The 20990-nt window shown below is 43.7% G+C and overlaps 1 protein-coding gene across 1 annotated transcript in view; it reads left to right on the forward strand.

Moving 5' to 3' along the window:
- Window positions 1-20990, forward strand: part of LOC145351562 (serine/threonine-protein kinase 32A-like) — a 241343-nt gene that overhangs the window by 82473 nt on the left and 137880 nt on the right. Inside the window, exon 3 of the mRNA XM_080201156.1 lies at window positions 5612-5763. Coding sequence (XP_080057282.1) covers window positions 5612-5763 — 152 coding nt within the window. The remainder of the gene's footprint in view (window positions 1-5611; window positions 5764-20990) is intronic.

The raw sequence follows: 20990 nt of genomic DNA on the forward strand, positions 1-20990 counted from the left end.
TTGCATTTAAAATTATTATTTATGTTAGCATCCACTGTTTTTTGTGGGAGAGAGTTCCATAGTTTTCAATTCTGGAAAGTGTGAAAATAAGTAAGTCCCCTGGGCTGGATTGGATTTATCCGAGGATTCTCTGGAAGGCTAGGGAGGAGATTGCAGAGCCTTTGGCTTTGATCTTTAAGTCGTTGTTGTCTACAGGAATAGTGCCAGATGACCGATCACCGGCCCCCCGGACTGCTCCAGGCCAGCTTCACCCCCCTCATTACTTCAGTCTCCCTCTCCTCTGTCACTAAGCCTAAAGTGCAGGGTGGCAACAAAATCCCTGCCCCCATTAAGCCCCACTCCCTTGGCACTGTCCAATGCCCAGTGGGCCATCAAGTTGCCCGCTTGGGTATCATCACTTTGCCTCCTGCACAGTGCCAAGGGGGCAAGGTTGGACTGCCCAGTGGGCACTTCCCTCACCCCTGATCTCCAGTGGGGTCAGGCCACCAACACCCTGCAAGCGGGGACCTATTGTAAACCCTGCTGGAGTAAAACACTAGCTGGCCTGGAGATTTCAGTCCTGGGCCCATTAATGGAACGCTAATCCCCACATCGATTTCTGGCGTGAAGCTGACAACACCGGAAATCTGGCACCTGGAGTCTTGTGCAGGCCGTGGCTCCCAGCAGTTAGCCCACTAAAATGACCTCCACTGAAGCAGCTCAGCAGGCTGAGAGAATCGCTCCCTATATATTTATACAGTACTTTCTGGATCCCTTAAAAGTTATCGATTCTCAAATTCATTTTTGCCCCCTTATTCCCTTTTTTAAGATGTTCTCTGTGCTTTTTTATGTTCAGCTTGACTCTCCGCTGTATTACAAAACTTACGTTAATCAGAAGCCCCTTTTTACCATTTCGCTTGAATCTCCAAATCAGTTGTGAGAATGTGCCTGCTTTGTACCAAACCTCTTCAAAACCTTCTGTTGTTCAATTACAGTTTTTTGGACCAATACTTGATTCCACTTCCCCTTGATCAGATTCTTTTTCAACTCAGTGAAAGTAGTGTACATTGGTTAATATTTTTATTTATATTTGTTTTGTCCTTTCCTTTAATTACTTTAAAGCTAAACATATTATGATCACTGTTCCCTAAATACTCCCCCACTGTTATGTACTTTACTCATCTCACTTAATACCACAGCTAAATCTGGCACTGTTTCCTCCTTGTGGGGCTGGAAACATAGGAAATAAGAAATAAGAGCAGGAGTAGGCCATCTAGCCCTTCGAGCCTGCCCCGTCTTTCAACAAGATCATGGCTGATCTGAAGTGGATCAGTTCCACTTTCCCACTTTCTCCCCATAACCCTTAATTCCCTTGTCTATCAGAAACCTATCTACCCATGACTTAAATATATTCAGCGACATAGCCTCCACCACTTCAATGGGCACAGAATTCCAGAGACTCACCACCCTTTGAGTGAAGAAGTTCCTCCTCAACTCTGATCTAAACTGCACCCCACCCCCCTTATTTTGAGCTGTGCCCTCCAGTTCTGCTATCCTTTCTAAGCAGGAAGAATCTCTCTACCTCTACCCTATCTATCCCCTTCATTATCTTATACGTCTCTATAAGATCCCCCCTCAGCCTTCTAAACTCCAACGAGTACAGACCCAGTCTATTCAATCTGTCCTCATAGGCTAACCCCCTCATCTCCGGTATCAGCCTAGTGAACCTTCTCTGCACTCCCTCCAAGGCCAATATATCCTTCTGCAAGTGCGACGACCAAAACTGCACACAGTACTCCAGCTGCGGCCTCACCAGTACCCTGTACAGTTGCAGCAAGACCTCCCTGCTTTTATATTCTATCCCCCTCGCTGTAAAGGCTAGCATTCCATTCGCCTTCTTGATCACCTGCTGCACCTGCAGACTGGGTTTTTGCGATTCGTGCACAAGAACCCCCAGGCCCCTCTGCACTGTAGCATGCTGCAAGCTTTTCACCTTTGAATAATAATCCCTCTTACTATTATTCCTACCAAAGTGGATAACCTCACATTTGCTAACATTATACTCCATCTGCCAGGTCCTCGCCCACTCACTCAGCCTATCCAGATCTCTCTGCAGACTTTCCACGCCTTCCATGCAATTTGCTTTTCCACTCATCTTCGTGTCATCAGCAAATTTCATTATGCTACACTCAGCCCCCTCCTCCAGATCATCTATGTAAATGGTAAACAGTTGAGGCCCCAGCACCGATCCCTGCAGCACTCCACTAGTCACCAACTGCCAACCAGAAAAGCACCCATTGATTCCAACTCCCTGCTTCCTATTAGACAACCAATCCTCAATCCACGCTAACACCTTACCCCCAACTCCGTGCACCCTAACCTTTTGCAGCAACCTTTTGTGAGGCACCTTATCAAACGCCTTTTGGAAATCTAAAAACACCACATCTACCGGTTACCCTCTGTCTACCGGTTACCCTCTGTCTACCGCACTAGTCACATCCTCACAGAAATCCAATAAATTAGTTAAACACGACTTCCCCTTCACGAATCCATAACGACCAAAGTCTAGTTTGGTAATAGAAAAATGTAGGACTCTCAAATCGTGCCATGGACTCTTTGACATCCCCATGGATAGGTAGGATAAACCCCAATTTAACATCCCATCTAAAAGATAGCAGCAGTCACAAGGCACTCACTCAGAATTGCAGGCAAGTACCAATCTGAGCCTATAAGAGGTGGGTGGATAGCTTGAGTCTTGATTTTAACGGTCGCTTAGTAGTGTAGAACTTGAATTTGTCTGAAAAGAAATATGTTGCTGAAGTTTTTCACCTTGCACTTATCAGGATAAACGAAAGAGTGTAAACAAAAAAGTTCAAACAATCCCAGCATTTTGAAATTTGGAATTCTTGCATGTTCCTGTTAAAAATCTTGATTTTTCTGATTCAGCAAGAATGCTAATTTGGACTGAACCAAGCTGACACTGCCAGCAAATTAATGTCTAATATATTTGCATGACATGAAACAGACAAACTTACGTCTGCTAAAACAGAAGGCATGCCATCTGAATGTTTGAAGCATTTTGTCTTCAGCAAGTAATATCACTGGCTGTCCTTTCTAAATTAATTCCATTTACTTCCTCATGAGAAACATACCAGTTGTCCCACGGAAACCATTTCAAACTTTAACTTGAATGGGGCCTCTTTGAGTCCATTGCCTGTGGAAGTGGTGGTCATAGAGTGTACAGAATGTGATCTGACCTGTTTTGAGTTAAAGTGGTACTCGTGGGTCCTAGGATCCCAATTTCCATGATGGACGGAATCACGTAGATTACTTAAAAAGACAATTCCACCCAGCCAGTGCTTATGCATTACATGAGTCCCTTTGCACCCCAATCCATCTAAATCAATCATATCCTTCTATTCTTTTCCCCTTGTGCTGATCTAGTGTTCAAATTCCTTCCCAAATGTTAAAAATTAAGTCACCCTTCTGTTTTTCTTCTCCAGAATAAAGATCTCCAGCTTCCTTAATCTTTCCTGATGAGTACAATTTCCTCTGTTAAGTGGGCCCTACCAGCTGAAACAGATGGCAGCTCCCTTTTTAAAATGTCAACAGGTTATTTGCCAGTGTTAATCATAGATCATAGAATTCTATAGTGCAGAAGGAGGCCATTTGGCTCATTAAGTCTACACTGACTGCAATCCCACCTAGGCCCTATGCCCATAGCCCTATGTATTTACCCGAGATAGTCCCCCTGACACTAAGGGGTAATTCAGTAGTGCCAATCCATTTAATTAATAGGGCAGTAAGGCTACCAATCCCAGGTTGTTCATGCCCTGTTGAAATAAACCCCAATGATTCATTAAAATAAAGTCTTTGAGGGTCTTTTTTTTTACTTTTGGGGAAGAAAGACACAAATTATGAACAAATGTTAATTGGGAGCTCCTGATGCAAACACTAAAGAGGTAAAATTGTCTTTAATGTTTCCAAAGCACTGGCCCTGACTAGGGGAGGGGAAGTGAGTTGTAGTGGTGGGGAATTGGTGTAATTTTGACAGAACTCCACCTAACAAAAATTGAATCAACTGTCTAGTTTACCAAATTTTACTTTCCATTAAAGACAGCTCAAAACTGTCATGTTAAATGGGTGAAAATTGGAATATGTTGTGTCAGTTTCTCAGGGGTGTTATTATGATCCAATTAAGGGCCTTTTAAGAAGAAATTTCATCACCCAGCAATTAGCTGACAGAACTACGCTGCAAGCCTTCACTTTTCTTTACTTTTACACACAGCCAGTTTTTGTTAATAAGAAATTAAATGAAATAAGCACTAGTCTCTTAATACTATACCTTATAGAGACTTGTGCTATAAATTCAGTTCTACTTATTTTCTGCAAGTGTTTCCTTGTCTTGAAATCTTTTAAGATTTATTCACTTTTCTTGGGACTAATGCAAAAGTTAGATCACAGCTCTCTGGAATTCACTCTGATTACACTTCAATGTTCCATCTATTCACCAAAGTGCAGGACTTCTTGGGGGCACTTTCATTAATTTTGGTTAAATTGCTCTCCAATTTCATTACCAACTTCTTTCCCCTCAATTCTGCAGCTCAGGTCTCCCTGGAACGCCTGCATAATAGCTTAAAACATTAGAAAACACCGTTTTAAATAGACCTCTGCCATGGTTTCAAGCTGATTACTTGTACAATTCTAACTGGAATAAAATTAACTGTCATTCACTGTGGGTTTCTTCCTCTCAACAAATCTTCCATTTTTCCTCTTTGCCATTTACACTGTGTACCAGCTCCCACTCACAAGCAGCATCATGGGTGATAGATCTAGCATTGACTTGACTTCAGGAGTAGGTCTGGTTTTATCTTTGGATTTCTAAGCATCTACAAACTACATTAGAATCAAAGCGGACACCACTTATTACTTGACTTTCCGAGCATTAACTCTCTGCTGGCTGTGCCCAAACTAAATCCACACAGATAAACTCAAAATAAAGAATCACACTAAGCTTTACTCATCTCTATGGCAATGTGACACACACAGTTCCCAGGTAGAAATGCATATTAGCTACCTTTTAATTCCAAGTTTTCCTTGATTCAGAGAAACCATATGAATTGCCTCCTCTTTACTGGAATAAATGCAAATGTCACATCTCCAGTCTGTAGCTAAATAAGCCTACTTGCCATTTTATAATCTTGCCTTTCTAATGTTTAACCTCTTAACCCATCCTTTTAATGGGATTGGGAGTTACAGATCGTTCTATGGCCTGGTAGGTATGGATATGATCGGCGCAATCTGTGGGCAGAAGGGCCTGTTTGTGCTGTAGTGTTTAATGTTCTATGTTCTATCCTTTTAAGTGAAATAAACATCAAGCTTGCTTGAATTACATTTACTTCAGGGTTGGTTTTTACCAGTTTCTCAATCAAATATCCTCATTTTGTACAGTTAAAATTTTAATCCCTAAAACTAAATGTTGTACTCTGAAACGTATGAATTATGAATTCAGAATGCACAAAGGTGTAAAATGGGCACAAACCTCTGACTTTGCGTGTCTACTTTTAGTGTTTGCTCAGTCACCTCGCCTTATGTATATTTTCTGCAACTGTGTTTTGTTTGTGATTCCCAGGTCTGCATTGTACAGAAGAAAGACTCAAAGAAGATGTATGCCATGAAATACATGAACAAGCAGCAGTGTGTAGAGCGTAATGAAGTGCGGAATGTATTTAAAGAGCTACAGGTTATGCAGGGTTTGGAACACCCATTTCTTGTCAATTTATGGTAAGTAACTGCTCATGTAAGAGTGTATTTTATTGTCTGCTGAATTTCATATCGGTGATGGGCTGTTGAGAATCTGCTCTGGTGCACTGGGTTATTCAGTAATGCTTTGGTACAGTCCACAATATTAATATTTACACATTTCAATTGTATAAACTCTATAAATCTATCTATATTCTACATTGTTTAATCTGTCTCTTCTGCATGAATTATTTACTTGTCTCTTTTTTATGTATATTTCTGATTTATCCATCTCTAGTCTATATATCCTGTTCATCTATCTCTTTGGATGATACTGATCTATTCTCTATCATATTTTTACCATTTTTCTATCTGTAACTATCTTCTGTATAACTGCCCGAGGTTTGAATTTCTTTCATGTGCTATGAGCATTCCTGATACTGCTGGATAAACATTAATGCAATGCCAAAATAATAAGTGGCACAAAAAAAATTAAAGAAGAAGAACATTAAAGACAATTGTGCAACACTTTGTTGTGTGCATAGAATGAGAAATAGATGGAAGGTAATGAGATGCAAGATTTCATTTTGCAGGATGTTGGAAATCTGAAATAAAACATAAAGTGCTGGATAATCTCAGCAGGTGTGGCAATACCTGTGGAGAGAGAAACGAGCTAATGTTTTGATTCTAAGTGATTCTTCTGCAGAGCTAAGGAAAAGTCATATAAATTTGAAAGGTTAACTCTGTCTCTGTCTTCGCAGATGCTCATGTTGTGGGTATGCCGGCGTTGGACTGGCGTAAACACAGTAAAAAGTCTTTTTACTGTGTTTTCGCAGATGCTGCCGGACCTGCTCAGTTTATCCAGCATTGTGTTTTATTTTACAGGAGTGGTTCTTACTCAATACACTAAAAGTTAATTTTGTGAGATCAATTTGAATGCATTGTTCACTTCGAATGAAATGTTGTTGGTTTCACTTTTGAGTTGCCATTCTGATATATAATCCAAACTGTATTTTAGTAAGAGATGTGATATCAATTCCAGGAGGTTATTTTGACCTCACACTGGCTCCATTTACTAACTGTTTGAATGCTATCAGCAACTTGATGGGACAATCAGTAAGCCGATACTAAGTTTCAAACAATATTTTGCATACAAGCGAGCAAAGACATCAGTATTATCATTGGTAAGCAGCATAGCTCCTATTTATCAGTCTTGCATTGTTCTCGGCTGATATGTACATGAAGTATAGTATTCAGATTAAATAATTAGCTTCTTCTAGTACTCACCTTCAAATTCCTCCGTGGTCATTGTCCATTTTCTCTGCAATCTTAGATTTTCTTTCCTGTCTTCCTCCATTTCCCCTCCAAAGCTCTTTCCCTTCCCTCCAAAGATGTTCACCGTTGTCTACCTCCCTCCACCTCGGTCCCAGGCTATCTCTCATCTTCCTTTACCTCCTTCACAAGACTACTCAATCTCTACCATCTTCCTCCCAAGATTCCATCATCTCCCTCCCAAGTCCTCCCCAACTTGTCCATCTCTCTTAAGCACCCTTCTCAGATCCAAAGTTTTTCCAATCTACATTTTCCTCACATGTTTTTCATTACCCATTCTAAACTCTTCTCTCTGGATTGATTAAAGCCAGTTACTGCAAATTCTGGAATCTGAAACAAAATGCTGGCAACGGATGACCCTTTTACAGAGCTAAGGGTCAGCTCCAGCTCTGACAAAAGGTCACCCGGACTCAAAGCTCTATTCACTGTCCACAGATGCTGTCAGACCTGCTGAGATTCTGCAGCACTTTTTGTTTTTGTTCCCGGAATGATATTTGATGCCCTTGTTCTGTAAGGTGCCTTGCTGCATTTTGTACATTAAAAGCACAATATAAATACAGACAGTTGTTGATATGTGGGAACTCTTAACAAGTCAGATGGATTATTCTTGTGATGAATATTGTTTTCTTGTGAAATGATTTTCTGGATTAAGATTCGGCTGTGTTGTGTAGTTTATGGTTGCTGAACAAAGCCTATGGATTTATAAACAGTGACCCTTCTGAGGTTTTACTGCAATTTGAAATGTGTGACTCTCCTTGAAAGGTACTGAATGATTGATATGTATTTTTGTATGGGCCCAGAGAAATACTAATTAACAAGCTGATTTTAGCCAATAACTAGCTGTGAGCAAAAAGCAAGAAATTTTGCCCTCACAAATTTTCATGAAAAAATCAGCTTGAGTTTTAAAAAAGTGATATTCTAAAGTTTCAGCCTTGTCAAGGGCAGCTTCATATAGAATCATAGAGTTTTACAGTGCAGAAGGAGGTAATTCATTGAGTCTGCATCAACCACAATCCCACCCAGGCCTTACCCCCCTAACCCCATGCATTTGCCTAGCTAGTTCTCCTGACACTATGGAGCAATTTATAATAGCCAACCCAAGTAATCTGCACATCTTTAGACTGTGGGATGACGCCAGAGTACCCGGAGGAAACTCACACAGACACGGGGAGAACTTGCAGACTCTGCACAGACAGTGATCCAAGCCGGGAATTGAACCCAGGTCCCTGGTGCTCTGAGGCAGTAGTACTAACCACTGTGCCACCGTTCCGTCCCCAGCATTGATTTAACATAGCATATGAAGGTACTCAATGTTAAATCAATGCTGTTGACTATGAGTTAGATGTAAATTAAGTTGGGAGCAAGATCAGATGACACATGGTGCCCTAATGAAGTTATTTAAGCCAGTGAACCAGACCTATTGTCACAACCATTAAGTGGCCAGGGCAGAGTTACCACAATCTCCCTGAAGTAGCTACTTCATAAATACAAGATACTAACAAATCCAAGAGGGAAATAAGGAAGGTTTTTAACTGTGAGAATAGTTCGAATGTGGAACTTGCTGTAATAGAAAGTGGTTGAGGCAAATAGCTCTGATGCTTTTAGAAGGAAAATAGATGAGTATGGAGAGGAAAGGGAATAGAAAGATAAGCTGAAAGTGAGATGAAGTAGATAGAATGTAAGGAGACTGGTGTTGAGTAAAGATACTAGCACAGATCGTTCGAGCAGAATGGCCTGTTTCTGTGCTGTGTATGCTATGTAACATACTCATATCCAAGTGCCTAAGTGGATCAGCATCACAAACTTGCTATTAAACATGAGGCAAATGTTTTGATAGCTGAACCTCTGGGAACTAAGTTCACCAACTAAACTCTAGATGGGCATTGATTTATCAGAAGTCACAGATCTACAGGCAGACAATCTTCGCTTGCACCGGCAAACATCAATCATAACTCAACGCACTGGGAGACAGCTCCTTGAGACTACCTTGGTGATGAGAAATATGGAAAAACAGATGCTTCAAACATGGTTGAACATTTTTGAGATTACTGGTATTAAACAGATCATTTCCATATGACTGCTTCCATATCACATATATATGCAGCTGCTCCGCGTGTGCCCTTTCTGTCTCTGCTTCATTTCCTCGTGTTGTGCGATCAGAAGGAAGGGGAATTGCACGTTTAATGATGTCTTGTCACAAATAGACCACTGACTCTGTGAATTTAATATTTTTAAAAATAATGAGGTGTGTTTACTGAGCTCAGAGAATGTCCCCATGTGAATGTTTTTTGATGGATATATGCTGCCAGACTGTAACTGCTAATGGTTGTGCTTTTTTGTTTACTACATGAGATCATTACAGCTGGAGACTTGTCCAAGATCTGTTGACCACAGTGAATTGAAACACAGCAAGTGCTTGTTTCCTCTGTGATTTTAAACATGGATTTTACAGGAGTGGGACCACCTTTATGAAAAAACACCTGAAATGAGACAGTATGGCAGATTTTCCCAACTGAAGAAGGAAACAGGGGTTGGGACTGTATCTGGTTGGAATTTCCCCAAATCCTGAAGGGAAACAGCTTTTGGGTTTTTCAGAGGCAGCTACTAAATTGGCGTGGTTCCCTGACCAATTGAGCGTGATGGGCGGATTATCAAATCTAAGATGTGATTTGGGGGAATTGAAAGGGAGTGGGGATGTGGCACAGAGGCTGCAAGATTGGGAAGAGCAGCTGCCTGAGATAGCAGATAAATAATATACAAACAAGGACAAGAAGTAGGCCATTTCGCCTCTCAAGCCCACTCCTCCACTTAATAAGATCATGGCTAATCTAATTTGCATCCTGCGAACCCCTAATAACCTATCACTCCCTTGATAACCAAGAATCTATCCACCTCTATCTTAAAAATAGTCAAAAACTCTGCTTACAGCAAGGAAGAAGTTTCATTGTAGCAACTCACCAAACCTCTTTCAGTAGCACCTTCCAAAATCGCGTCCTCAATGGGCAAGGGCAGCAGATGCATGGGGACACTACCAGTGGCAAGTTCCCCTACAAACTGGATACCATTGTGACTCGGAAGTATCCCGCTGTACCTTCACTGGCACTAGGTCAAAATTCTGGAAGTCCCTCCCGAACAGACTGCGGGTGTAGCTACACCACTTGGATTGCAGCAGTTCAAGAAGGCAGCTCAGCACCACCTTCTCAAAGATGATTATGGATGGGCAATAAATGCTGGGCCTAACCAGCAACGCCCAGACCTAGTGAAGGAAAAGAAAGGGCAAACAGAAATGTTCCTCTGGCTTGCCTCAGAGACATTTTAAATATGGTGAAGGGTTTCTCTGCCCAGATGATCCAAACCGTTTATAAATAGTGGTTGGGATCAGCTGAATCAACACTGGTAGGGAATGGAACTGGGGACTTGTGGCTCGGGTGCTGAGTGGATGAACATGGTGATTCACATGACCTTTTTAATATACAAAATAAAATGCATATGCTGCATCAAATTTGCTTGGGTAGGATAAGGGCGATTCTCCCAGAAAAATTCAAAGCGCTGAATTCACATGAAAACTGGAGTTAATCCTGGTGTTTTTTTCAGCGGGAGTTTCAAATTGAATCTCCCACACTCTGTGCACTGCAGAGTCCATTAGCGTAAATCACACTGAAAATCATTGGACAGGGCTATTTCCACTGGAGACACTGGCAGCATAGTGCTGAGCAGGCCACTGTGCATGTGCCGTTCTGTCAACGCCAAGATCGCCGCATGCGCAGTGACCCCTGTCTGCCGGTCTCCTGATTATTGGCAAGTTCAGTTGCTGGCCCCATGACCATGTCCAGGCTCAGCCACGACACCTTGCTCTTTTCCCCCACCGATCCTGTCTGCAGAGTGGAAGCAGGACCGCCCTGCCCCATGCCCGATGGGCAGAGCCCAGGTGCCCCCTGGGGGCATCCTGCCAGCTGACCCTCTTGGGGGGCTGGCACCTGATTGTCCTCCCTTCAGTCCAGTGAGGTCGGCCACTAGCTCCCCGAAAGTGACATAGAACATATAGAACATAGAACATTACAGCGCAGAACAGGCCCTTCGGCCCATGATGTTGCGCCGACCAGTTACAAAAACAATGATCCACTAGCCTATACCAATCCCTTTTCGTCCATAAACCTATCCAGAGATCTCTTAAACGCCCCCAAACTAGACGCATTTACAACTGCAGCAGGCAGGGCATTCCAATCCCTCACCACCCGCTGGGTAAAGAACCTACCCCTGACATCCGTCCTGTAGCTACCCCCCCTTAATTTAAAGCCATGCCCCCTCGTGCTAGCTTTCTCCATCCGAGGAAAAAGGCTATCACTATCCACCCTATCTAAACCTCTAATCATCTTATATGTTTCAATAAGATCCCCTCTTAGCCGCCTTCTTTCCAACGAAAACAACCCTAAATCCCTCAGTCTCTCCTCATAGGACCTCCCCACCATACCAGGCAACATCCTAGCAAACCTCCTCTGCACCCTCTCCAACGCCTCCACATCCTTCTTGTAATGCGGGGACCAGAACTGCACACAGTACTCCAAGTGCGGCCGCACTAGAGTAGTGTACAGTTGCAACATGACGCTGCGACTCCTAAATTCAATCCCCCTACCAATAAACGCCAAGACACCGTACGCCTTCTTAACAACCTTATCTACTTGATTCCCAACTTTCAGGGATCTATGTACACATACACCTAGATCCCTCTGTTCATCCACACTATTCAAAGTCCTCCCGTTAGCCCTGTACTCAACACATCTGTTGCTCCTACCAAAGTGAATTACCTCACACTTCTCCGCATTAAATTCCATCCGCCACCTCTCGGCCCAGCTCTGCAACCTATCTAAGTCTCCCTGCAGACTATGACACCCTTCCTCACAATCTACCACACCTCCAACTTTGGTGTCATCAGCAAATTTACTAATCCACCCAACTATACCCTCATCCAGATCATTAATAAAAATTACAAACAACAGTGGGCCCAAAACAGATCCCTGAGGCACACCACTCGTAACTGAACTCCATGATGAATATTTACCATCAACCACCACCCTCTGTCTCCTATCTGATAGCCAATTCCTGATCCAACTTCCTAGATTACCCACAATCCCATACATCTGCATTTTCTGCAGAAGCCTACCATGGTGAACCTTATCGAACGCCTTACTAAAATCCATATATACCACGTCAACTGCCTTGCCACCATCCAACTCTTTGGTCACCTTCTCAAAAAACTCAATAAGGTTAGTAAGGCACGACCTACCCGCTACAAAACCATGCTGACTATTTCTAATCAATTCATTACACTCCAAATAACTATAAATCCTATCCCTAATAATTTTTTTCTAAAACCTTGCCCACAACAGAAGTAAGACTCACCGGTCTATAATTCCCGGCAAAGTCTCTGTTCCCCTTCTTAAACAATGGGACAACATTCGCTATCCTCCAATCCTCCGGATTAAAACGAGCTGTTTTAAACCCTGCTGGAGTGAATCACTGTAGCAGGCCCAGAGACTTGCAGTCGCGGACTCACTAGTCATATAATTTAAATATAATTTATATTAAAATCTCCCCCTGCACATCTAATGAAGCTCCAAGCGTATTTCTGGCTCGGAGCTGACGACAACAGAAATTTGGCACTAGGAGAGGTGCTCGGTGCTCAACGCCCAGCGCGGATCATGCTAATCCGACGCTGCTGAAATCTCCCAGCCCACTGCGCTAATAAATTAGCACAGCAGGATGGAAAAATCGCCCCCAAATGTGTGAGAAAGTACACTCTGGTGTTATAGATAGATAGTACAGTACAGCACAGTACAGGCCCTTCGCCCTTCAGTGTTGTGCAGAGCTATTTCCAAACCCAAGATCAAGCTATCCCACTCCCTATCGTTCTGGTGTGCTCCATGTGCCTATCCAATAATTACTTGAAAGTTCCTAAAATGCCCATCTCCACTATCACAGCAGGCAGTGTATTCCACACCCCAACCACTCTGAGTGAAGTAACTACCTCAGACATCCCTCCTATATCTCCCACCATGAACCTTAATGGTTATGCCCTTAATAACAGCTACATTCACCCAAGGAAATAGTCTCTGCACGTCCACTCTATCTATCCCCCTCATTACCTTATAAACCTCTATTAAGTCGCCTCTCATCCTCCTCCGCTCTAAAGAGAAAAGCCCCAACTCCCTCAACCTTCCCTGATAAGACCTACCCTCCAAACCAGGCAGCATCCTGGTAAATCTCCTCTGCACACTCTCCAATGCTTCCACATCCTCCTTATAGTGAGGTGACCAGAACTGCACACAATATTCCAAATGTGGTCTCACCAAGGTCCTGTACAGTTGCAACATAACCCCATAGCTCTTAAACTCAAACCCCCGTTAACAAACGCTAACACACTATAAGCCTTCTATCCACTTGAGTGTCAACCTTCAGAGATCTGTGGATATGAACCCCAAGATCTCTCTGTTCCTCCACATTCCTCAGAACTCTGTTGTTGACCCTGTAATCCACATTCAAGTTTGTCCTACCAAAATTAATCACCTCACATTTATCAGGGTTAAACTCCATCTGCCACTTTTCAGCCGAGCTCTGCATCCTATCAATGTCTGTTTGTAACCTGCAAGAGCCCTCCACCTCATCCACTACTCCACCAATCTTGGTGTCATCAGCAAATTTACTAACCCACCCTTCAGCCCCCTCTTCCAAGTTGTTGATACAAAGCAGAGGACCCAGCACTGATCCCTGTGGTACACCGCTGGTAACTGGCCTCCATCTGAAAATTTTCCATCCACCACCACCCTCAGTCTTCTATGAGATAGCCAGTTACTTATTCAATTGGCCAAATTTCCTTCTATCCCACACCTCTTTACTTTCTTCATGCGCCTACTGTGGGGAACCTTATCAAACTCCTTACTAAAATCCATGTATGCGACATCAACTGCTGTACCTTCGCCTATACACTTAGTTACCTCCTGAAAGAATTCAATCAAATTTGTGAGGCGGCACTTGTCTCTCACTAAACTGTACTAACTACCCTGGATTAAACTGTATCTTTCCAAATGGCCATAAATCCTATTTCTCAGGACCCTTTCCATTAACTTACCGACCATTGAATTAAGACTAACTGGCCTTTAATTACCAGGGTCATTCCTATTTCCTTTCTTGAAGAGAGGAACAACATTCGCCACTCTCCAGTCCTCTGGCACAATCTCTGTGGACAGTGAGGACCCAAAGATCAAAGCTAGAGGCTCCGCAATCTCATCCCTTGCCTCCCAAAGTATCCTAGGATGTATCCCATCTGGCCCAGGGGACTTAGACCCTCAAGTTTTTCAAAATTACTAATACATCTTCCCTCAGAACATCTACCTTCTCCACCCTATCAGCCTGCATCACACACTCATCCTCAAAAACATGGCCCCTCTCCTTAGTAAACACTGAAGAAAAGTATTAATTCAATGCCTCACTTATCTCTTCTGATTCCATGCACAAGTTTCCATTACTCTCCTTGACTGGCCCTAACCTCACCCTGCTTATTCTTTTATTTCTCACATAAAAGTAAAAAGCCTTGGGTTTTCCTTTATCCGACCCACCAAGGACTTCTCATGCCCCCTCCTAAGGGCTCTACTAAGCCCTTTCTTTAACTCATTCCTAGCTACCTTGTAATCTTCAAGTGAGCCAACTGAACCTTGCTTTTTCAACCTTATACATACGCTTCCTTTTTCCTCTTAACAAGGCATTCAACCTCCTTTGTGAACTGTGGTTCCTTCACTGTGGCAATGCCCTTAGTAGCAAACAGGCTAAAGAATTTATTCTGCTTTGCAGCTAGATCTGCAGCAATGGTGCTGTGCCAAGTTCTTGTATTCGATTGCCAAACTTCATCTCAGTAGCTGAGTTAATTAATTTAATTACAAGAAGCTACAATTTTCATGAGTGACTAGACCTTCTGCAATGATTTTAAGATTGTGCCAAATGAGATGAAGGCTGGTCAGATTGTCTCTTAACCAATATATTTAAGACCTAAATTACCAATGCTTCCAGTATTTTTGTTTCTCATAATGTAAAATAAAGCTGTGGATTAGAGAAAATGTGTTTTTCGTGAGTGTTTGAAACAGATTGCCAGTAAAGCCAGGTAATATTGTCGCAATGGACCAGCTGTTCAGAAAGACCTGGATAAAGTTCTGGAATAGAATTGAAAATCACATGGATCCATGTTGACAGTGATGATGAACATCATTGCTACTTTGCTGTTGTGACTGTGAAAGTATCACCTATGGAAGCTAACTGAAGTGATAACAATAAATGACTAAGCGTAGGAAAGCTTTTCCTAAGTATCTTTAGAGATGTGGAGGAATTTTATATAGCTTCCCCTCAGGAGATTAGGAAATCAGTAAAAGAGACCTTATGTATACGTAGGATGTGAAAGAAACAACATTAATCACCCAAATTCTCCTTCCATGCTCTTTGGTTACGTGCGTCTGTTACTTGTAAAATACAAGACGTTAGGACCCCACATTCTCACTCCACAGCATAACAGCTCAATGAACCAGTTCTTTATGTTTGAAATGAAATACTTTGAGTTCACCATCAAGCGACATAAGAATAGAATAGACCATCCATTGATTGGTGGCATAGGGCTTGCAGAGCAATGTAAGTGAAAGATTAATAACTTGGATGTTGGCAAGCTGGCCCAATGGTTAGCCTCACAGGACCACAGACCCAGGTTCAATCCCAACCTTGGGTCACTGTCTGTGTGGAGTTTGCATGTTTCTCCCCGTGTCTGCATGGGTTTCCTTGGGTGCTCCAGTTTCCTCCCACAGTCCAAAGGTGTGCGAGTTAGGTGGATTAGCCACTATAAATTGCCCCTTAGTGTCAAGGGATTAACAGGCTAAATACATGACGTTATGGGGACGGGCATGGATTTGTATTATTTCAAGAACACAGGGATCAGTCCCTGTTTAGTGAATCAAGTTTGCAAGAAGTATTAAAAAGAAGCTTTTTGATGCATTGCCTATCATATATCACGTCAACAGGTGATGGGCAACTTGACTGAAAATATCAAGAATATAAGAAATATCAGAATAAGAAATATAAGAATATCAAGAATATAAGAAAACAAAAACATAAGAAATGGGAACAGGAGTAGATGATTCGGCCCCTCAAACCTGCTCAGATATTTAATATGATCATGGTTGATATCGGCTTCAACTTCACATTCCCACCCCCTCCCCTTATCCCATCATCCCCTGAGAGATCTATCTATCCCAATCTTAAATGCAGTAAACGACTGAGCGTCCACAACCCTCTAGGGTAGAGAATTCCAAAGTTTTCAGTGAAGTGATTTCTTCTCATCTCAGTCCTAAATGGGTGATCCCTTATCCTGACGCTGTGCTTCCTTGTTCTAGATTCCCCAGCCAGGGGAAACAACCCCTCTCTAACCTGTCAAGCTCCTTTAGAATCTTATATGCTTCAATGAGATCATTTCTCATTTTCCTAAATTCTGGGAGGCTTTGGTCTCATGGCAGTAATCCAGAAACTTAGCGAATGTTCTGGGGGCCCTGGTTCGAATCCCACCACGGCAGATAGTGGAATTTGAACTCCATTTTTAAAAAAAAATCTGGACCTAAGAATCTACTGATGACCATGAAGCCATTGTCAATTGTCAGAAAAACCCATCTTGTTCACTAAAGTCCTCTAGGAAAGGAAATCTGCAGTGTTTACCTCTGGCCTACATGTGACCATGATGTGGAGATGCCGGCGTTGGGCTGGGGTAAACACAGTAAGAAGTCTCACAACACCAGATTAAAGTCCAACAGGTTTGTATGCCCTGTTTGTGAACTGAAATCCCACTCGCCTGATGAAGGAGCAGTGCTCCAAAAGCTGGTGGGTTTTGTTACCAAATAAACCTGCTGGACTTTAATCTGGTGTTATGAGACTTTTTTACTACATGTGACACCAGAGCCACAGCAATGTGGTTGACTCCCAACTGCCCTCGGGTAACAAGGGATGGACAATGAATGCTGGCCAACCAGTGATGCCAGGAATGCACGAATGAATAAAAAATTCTAGGTCCCTTTATTCAGTCAGTCATCACAGAATAACCCTTTCACCGTAGGAACTAAGCTAACGAAGCTTCGCTCTAAAGCTTCTGATAGAGGTATATCCTTCCATCGATATGGAGACAAAAATTGCACACAGTATTCCTGGTGTGCACTCAGTGATGCCCTGTACAAGAAAGACTTCAATCCCCTTGCAGATGACCAAGCAGAAGGAAAGTTCAAACCATTTTCTTCCTTGCATGAATGTGGAATGACTGAAATGCAGTGTGATGACTTCAGTCAGGCAGCTGAGGTTGGCCTGCTAGAGTATGAACTCCCTGACAGAGTCCTCACCTTTAAATTTCAAGGGCATATGCATCTGGCATCCCATTGGCTTCTGTGTACAGGTGCCGTGCTCTAGATGAGCTCGCTGAGCAAGCGGGGGTGGCCATCCAGCATGCGGCCAAAACCATCCAAGACTTTAGGACAGTTGTAATTGGACCCGAAGGCACACATTGTCCTGGAGGTGCAACTGTGCGGAGGATCCTGCCTGAGCATACCCCTGTTTGGATGGAATTTCACTTTGGCCCTAAACCTAGACTGCTAGTCATCACCCTGGTGCCTAAGAAGGGGGATCTCCACCAACTTAAGAACTGGTACCCAGTCTCTCTCCTCAACATGGAATTTTGTAGGCAACATGCCTTGGCTCCGTGCTGGACCACATGATCCACCCTGACCAGTCCTTCACGGTCCTGGGCTGTTCAATACGTGACAACCCTCGTCAAATCTGGGGCCTGATCCACCATTCCCAGAGGGCTGGTCTGTCGAGCACCTTCCTATTCCTTGACCAGGAGAAGGCATTCAACAGGGTGGATCACAAGTTTCTGCTCGGAACTCTGCGGGCATTCGGGCTCTGGATGCACTTTGTTGCCCAGATCGGGATTGCTGTATTCTGCTGCAGAGTGTCTCATTAAACCTAACGGGTCTCTGATGGTGCCCCTTCGCTTTGGGAGAGGAGTGCAGAAGGGTTCCTCCTTGTCCACCAACGGTATTTGATTTGCATGGAGCCGATTCTATGCCTCTTGTGGAGGAGGTTGTTGGGTTTGACTGTGCGCGGGCTGGGCGTTGAGGTGGTCCTGTCGGCTTACACCGAGGATGTGCTCCTCATATTCATGGACCTGACTGACCTGCAGAGGATGCGAGAATGCCAGGCCGTGCACTCCACCGCGTCCTCTGCCAGGATCAACTGGGCCAAGTACTCCAGACTCGTGGTTGGTCCATAGCAGGTGGACTCCCTTCTAGAGGAGTTCAGGCCTTTCACTTGGAGAAGACCAACCTCCTTTACTTGGGAGTCCATCTTTGCCTGGCTGAGGAATCCTGGGTGGCGATCTGGCAGGCGCTGGAGACCAAAGCCACCACTCGCCTGAATCATTAGACAAGACTGCTCCAAATGGTGTCCAGGGGCGCAAGTTCTCATCATAAACAAGCTGATTGCCTTCATGCTGTTCACTGTGACCCCTCCCCCTGACTTTGTCACAAACATCCAGAGAACCATCGTCCGGTTCTTCTGGGAGAACAGACTGCAATGGGTTCCTGCTAAGGTTTTGTATCTCCTGCTTGAGGAGAGTGAAATGGGCTGATGTGCCTTTGCACCAGGTGACGACCTTCCACCTCCAGATCCTGCAGAGATATCTTTACATTGAGCCTCATCCATGATGGTGTGCCCTAGCAACATATTTCTTCTGCCAGGTACATGGCCTGAATTGTGATGTGCTGCTACTGTACATAAATTTGGGGAGTCTTCGGACCTCCTTGCAGGCGTTGCCTGTCTTTTACCAAGACCTTCTCAAAGTCTGGAACACAGTGGCTTCGCGCCACAGCTCTCCCCCATCAGGAGTAGCAGCTATCATACGAGAGCAGCTGCTCAAGAATCCACTGCTCTAACCTTATAACTTCAGGTGTCTAGCAGAGAGGAGGGCCATGGGCACTGGGCTGACCAGGATCGGGGACATGTTGGGCGGCAGAGGAGTGGGCTGGGTGAGCTCACTGAGCGAGTGGAGGTGGCCAAAACCATCCAAGACCTTAGGATGGCCGTAATTGGACCCGAGGGCACACATTGTCCTGGAGGCACAACTATGTGGTGAGATCCTGCCTGAGCATACCCCTGCTCGGATGGAATTTCACATTGGCCCTAAACCTAGACTGCTCCCCTCCTGGGTCACATGCCCCACTGTTTGAATGCCCTCCATGCCCTTTGCCTCTATGCAGAGGCATTTCCTGTACGGGCTGCTGCTGCATACTTTCTACTATGGTGTTCTTGTTCATTGCCTGGATACACCTTGACGGGCCTTGTTGCTGTGGATGGCAGAGGTCCCACTACGGAGCGATTTTCCCCCTCCCCCACTGTGTCTACATTATACATTGTAGGCTGCATAACTTTTTTAGTTTTCTAAAAAAACCTTGTATTGATGTTTTATTTGCACTTCAGTCCCATGCTCCTGATTTACGGAGAAGAACCTCCTTGTGAACCTGCTCCTGGACGTGGCAAGGCGAACCATCAACAGGTCCATGCAGCAGGGGATCCCATGCGATCGAGGGGATCGTCCAACCTAACTGTCTGCCCCTCTACACAGCTATATTTGCAGCTGGGTGTTCCTGGAAAGGGAACATGCGGTGTCTGACGACACAATTGATGCCTTCCATGCCCGCTAGGCACCGCAGGGACTGGAGTGTATTATTGACCCCTTTAATCACATTCTAATTTGATGTTTTAAATTTCCTTTCACTTTGACTTTTGTTTTGGTGGTCTCCCTCCTTTTTGGAAGCTGCTCTCTTTGAGTTGTCCCTAAGTTAGTTTGATTTCAGTTATTTGGTTGAACAAATCTGATTGAGTCCTAATTAGCCCAATCTGGGAGCCTCATATTCCCTATTTAAAGCTGGTGTGACAGTCACTAGGACAACATGATTGGCACAGACTTGGAGGGCTGAAGCGCCTGTTCCTGTACAATTATAAGGAGGCACAAGTTCAAGATAAGGGAATAAAATTCCTTGGAGATGCTAGGGGGAAGTTTTTTACACAGAAGATGGTGGGAGCCTGGAATGCACGGCCAAGTGGGGTGGTTGAGCAACGTTTAAGACTTATCTGTGTAGACTTATGAACAGATGGAGAACTAGCTAGGACGACGTGATTGGCACAGGCTTGGAGAGCCGACGGGCCTGTTCCTGTACTGTTCTGTTCTTTGTTCGTAACCATGAGAGAAGTTGCAGTTGAATGCAGTGCTGTTCTCATTTGATATCCAAATGCAAACATTTTCCAACAGAAGCCACTAATCAAATAGGCACTTAGTCAAAGTGCAGCAATTAACATCGGATAAAGTCTGTGCTTTATTCAAGCTATTGCTCTTTTGTTCTGATAATGTGCAGGTGAATCAGAATATCTCACCCTTGTATATCCTGATAGGAGGAAAAGGCTGACCTCAGACATCTCACTACCATGTAACGAGGATTGTTTTCTGAGCTGCCTGTCAAGCTTATCGTGAATTAATTGTCCCTCCTGCTGCAGTTTAGGGGCCCCTATGACCTGAATTGTCTGTCCAGCTGAGTATTGAAGGATAACCCATTCTAATCCTCGGGTACAAACTGTTATGGTATACGTTCAAAGAATTATCAATGTTTTAAAGTTGATCCAACATGCACACCAATGTCATTTTTCTTATTGTTGCAAAAATTATCTTCTAAGATATCTGAAAGAACCTTACAAACATTTCAAAATGACCATCACAGAGTTTTAATTTATTTATGGGATATGAGCATCACAGGCTGGACCACTATTTATTACCCATTCCTAGTTGCCCTTGAAAAGGTGGTAGTGAGCTGCTG

This window comes from Carcharhinus amblyrhynchos, chromosome 13, assembly GCF_965287045.1.
Source record: "Carcharhinus amblyrhynchos chromosome 13, sCarAmb.v2.hapA, whole genome shotgun sequence".
NCBI lineage: Eukaryota > Metazoa > Chordata > Chondrichthyes > Carcharhiniformes > Carcharhinidae > Carcharhinus > Carcharhinus amblyrhynchos.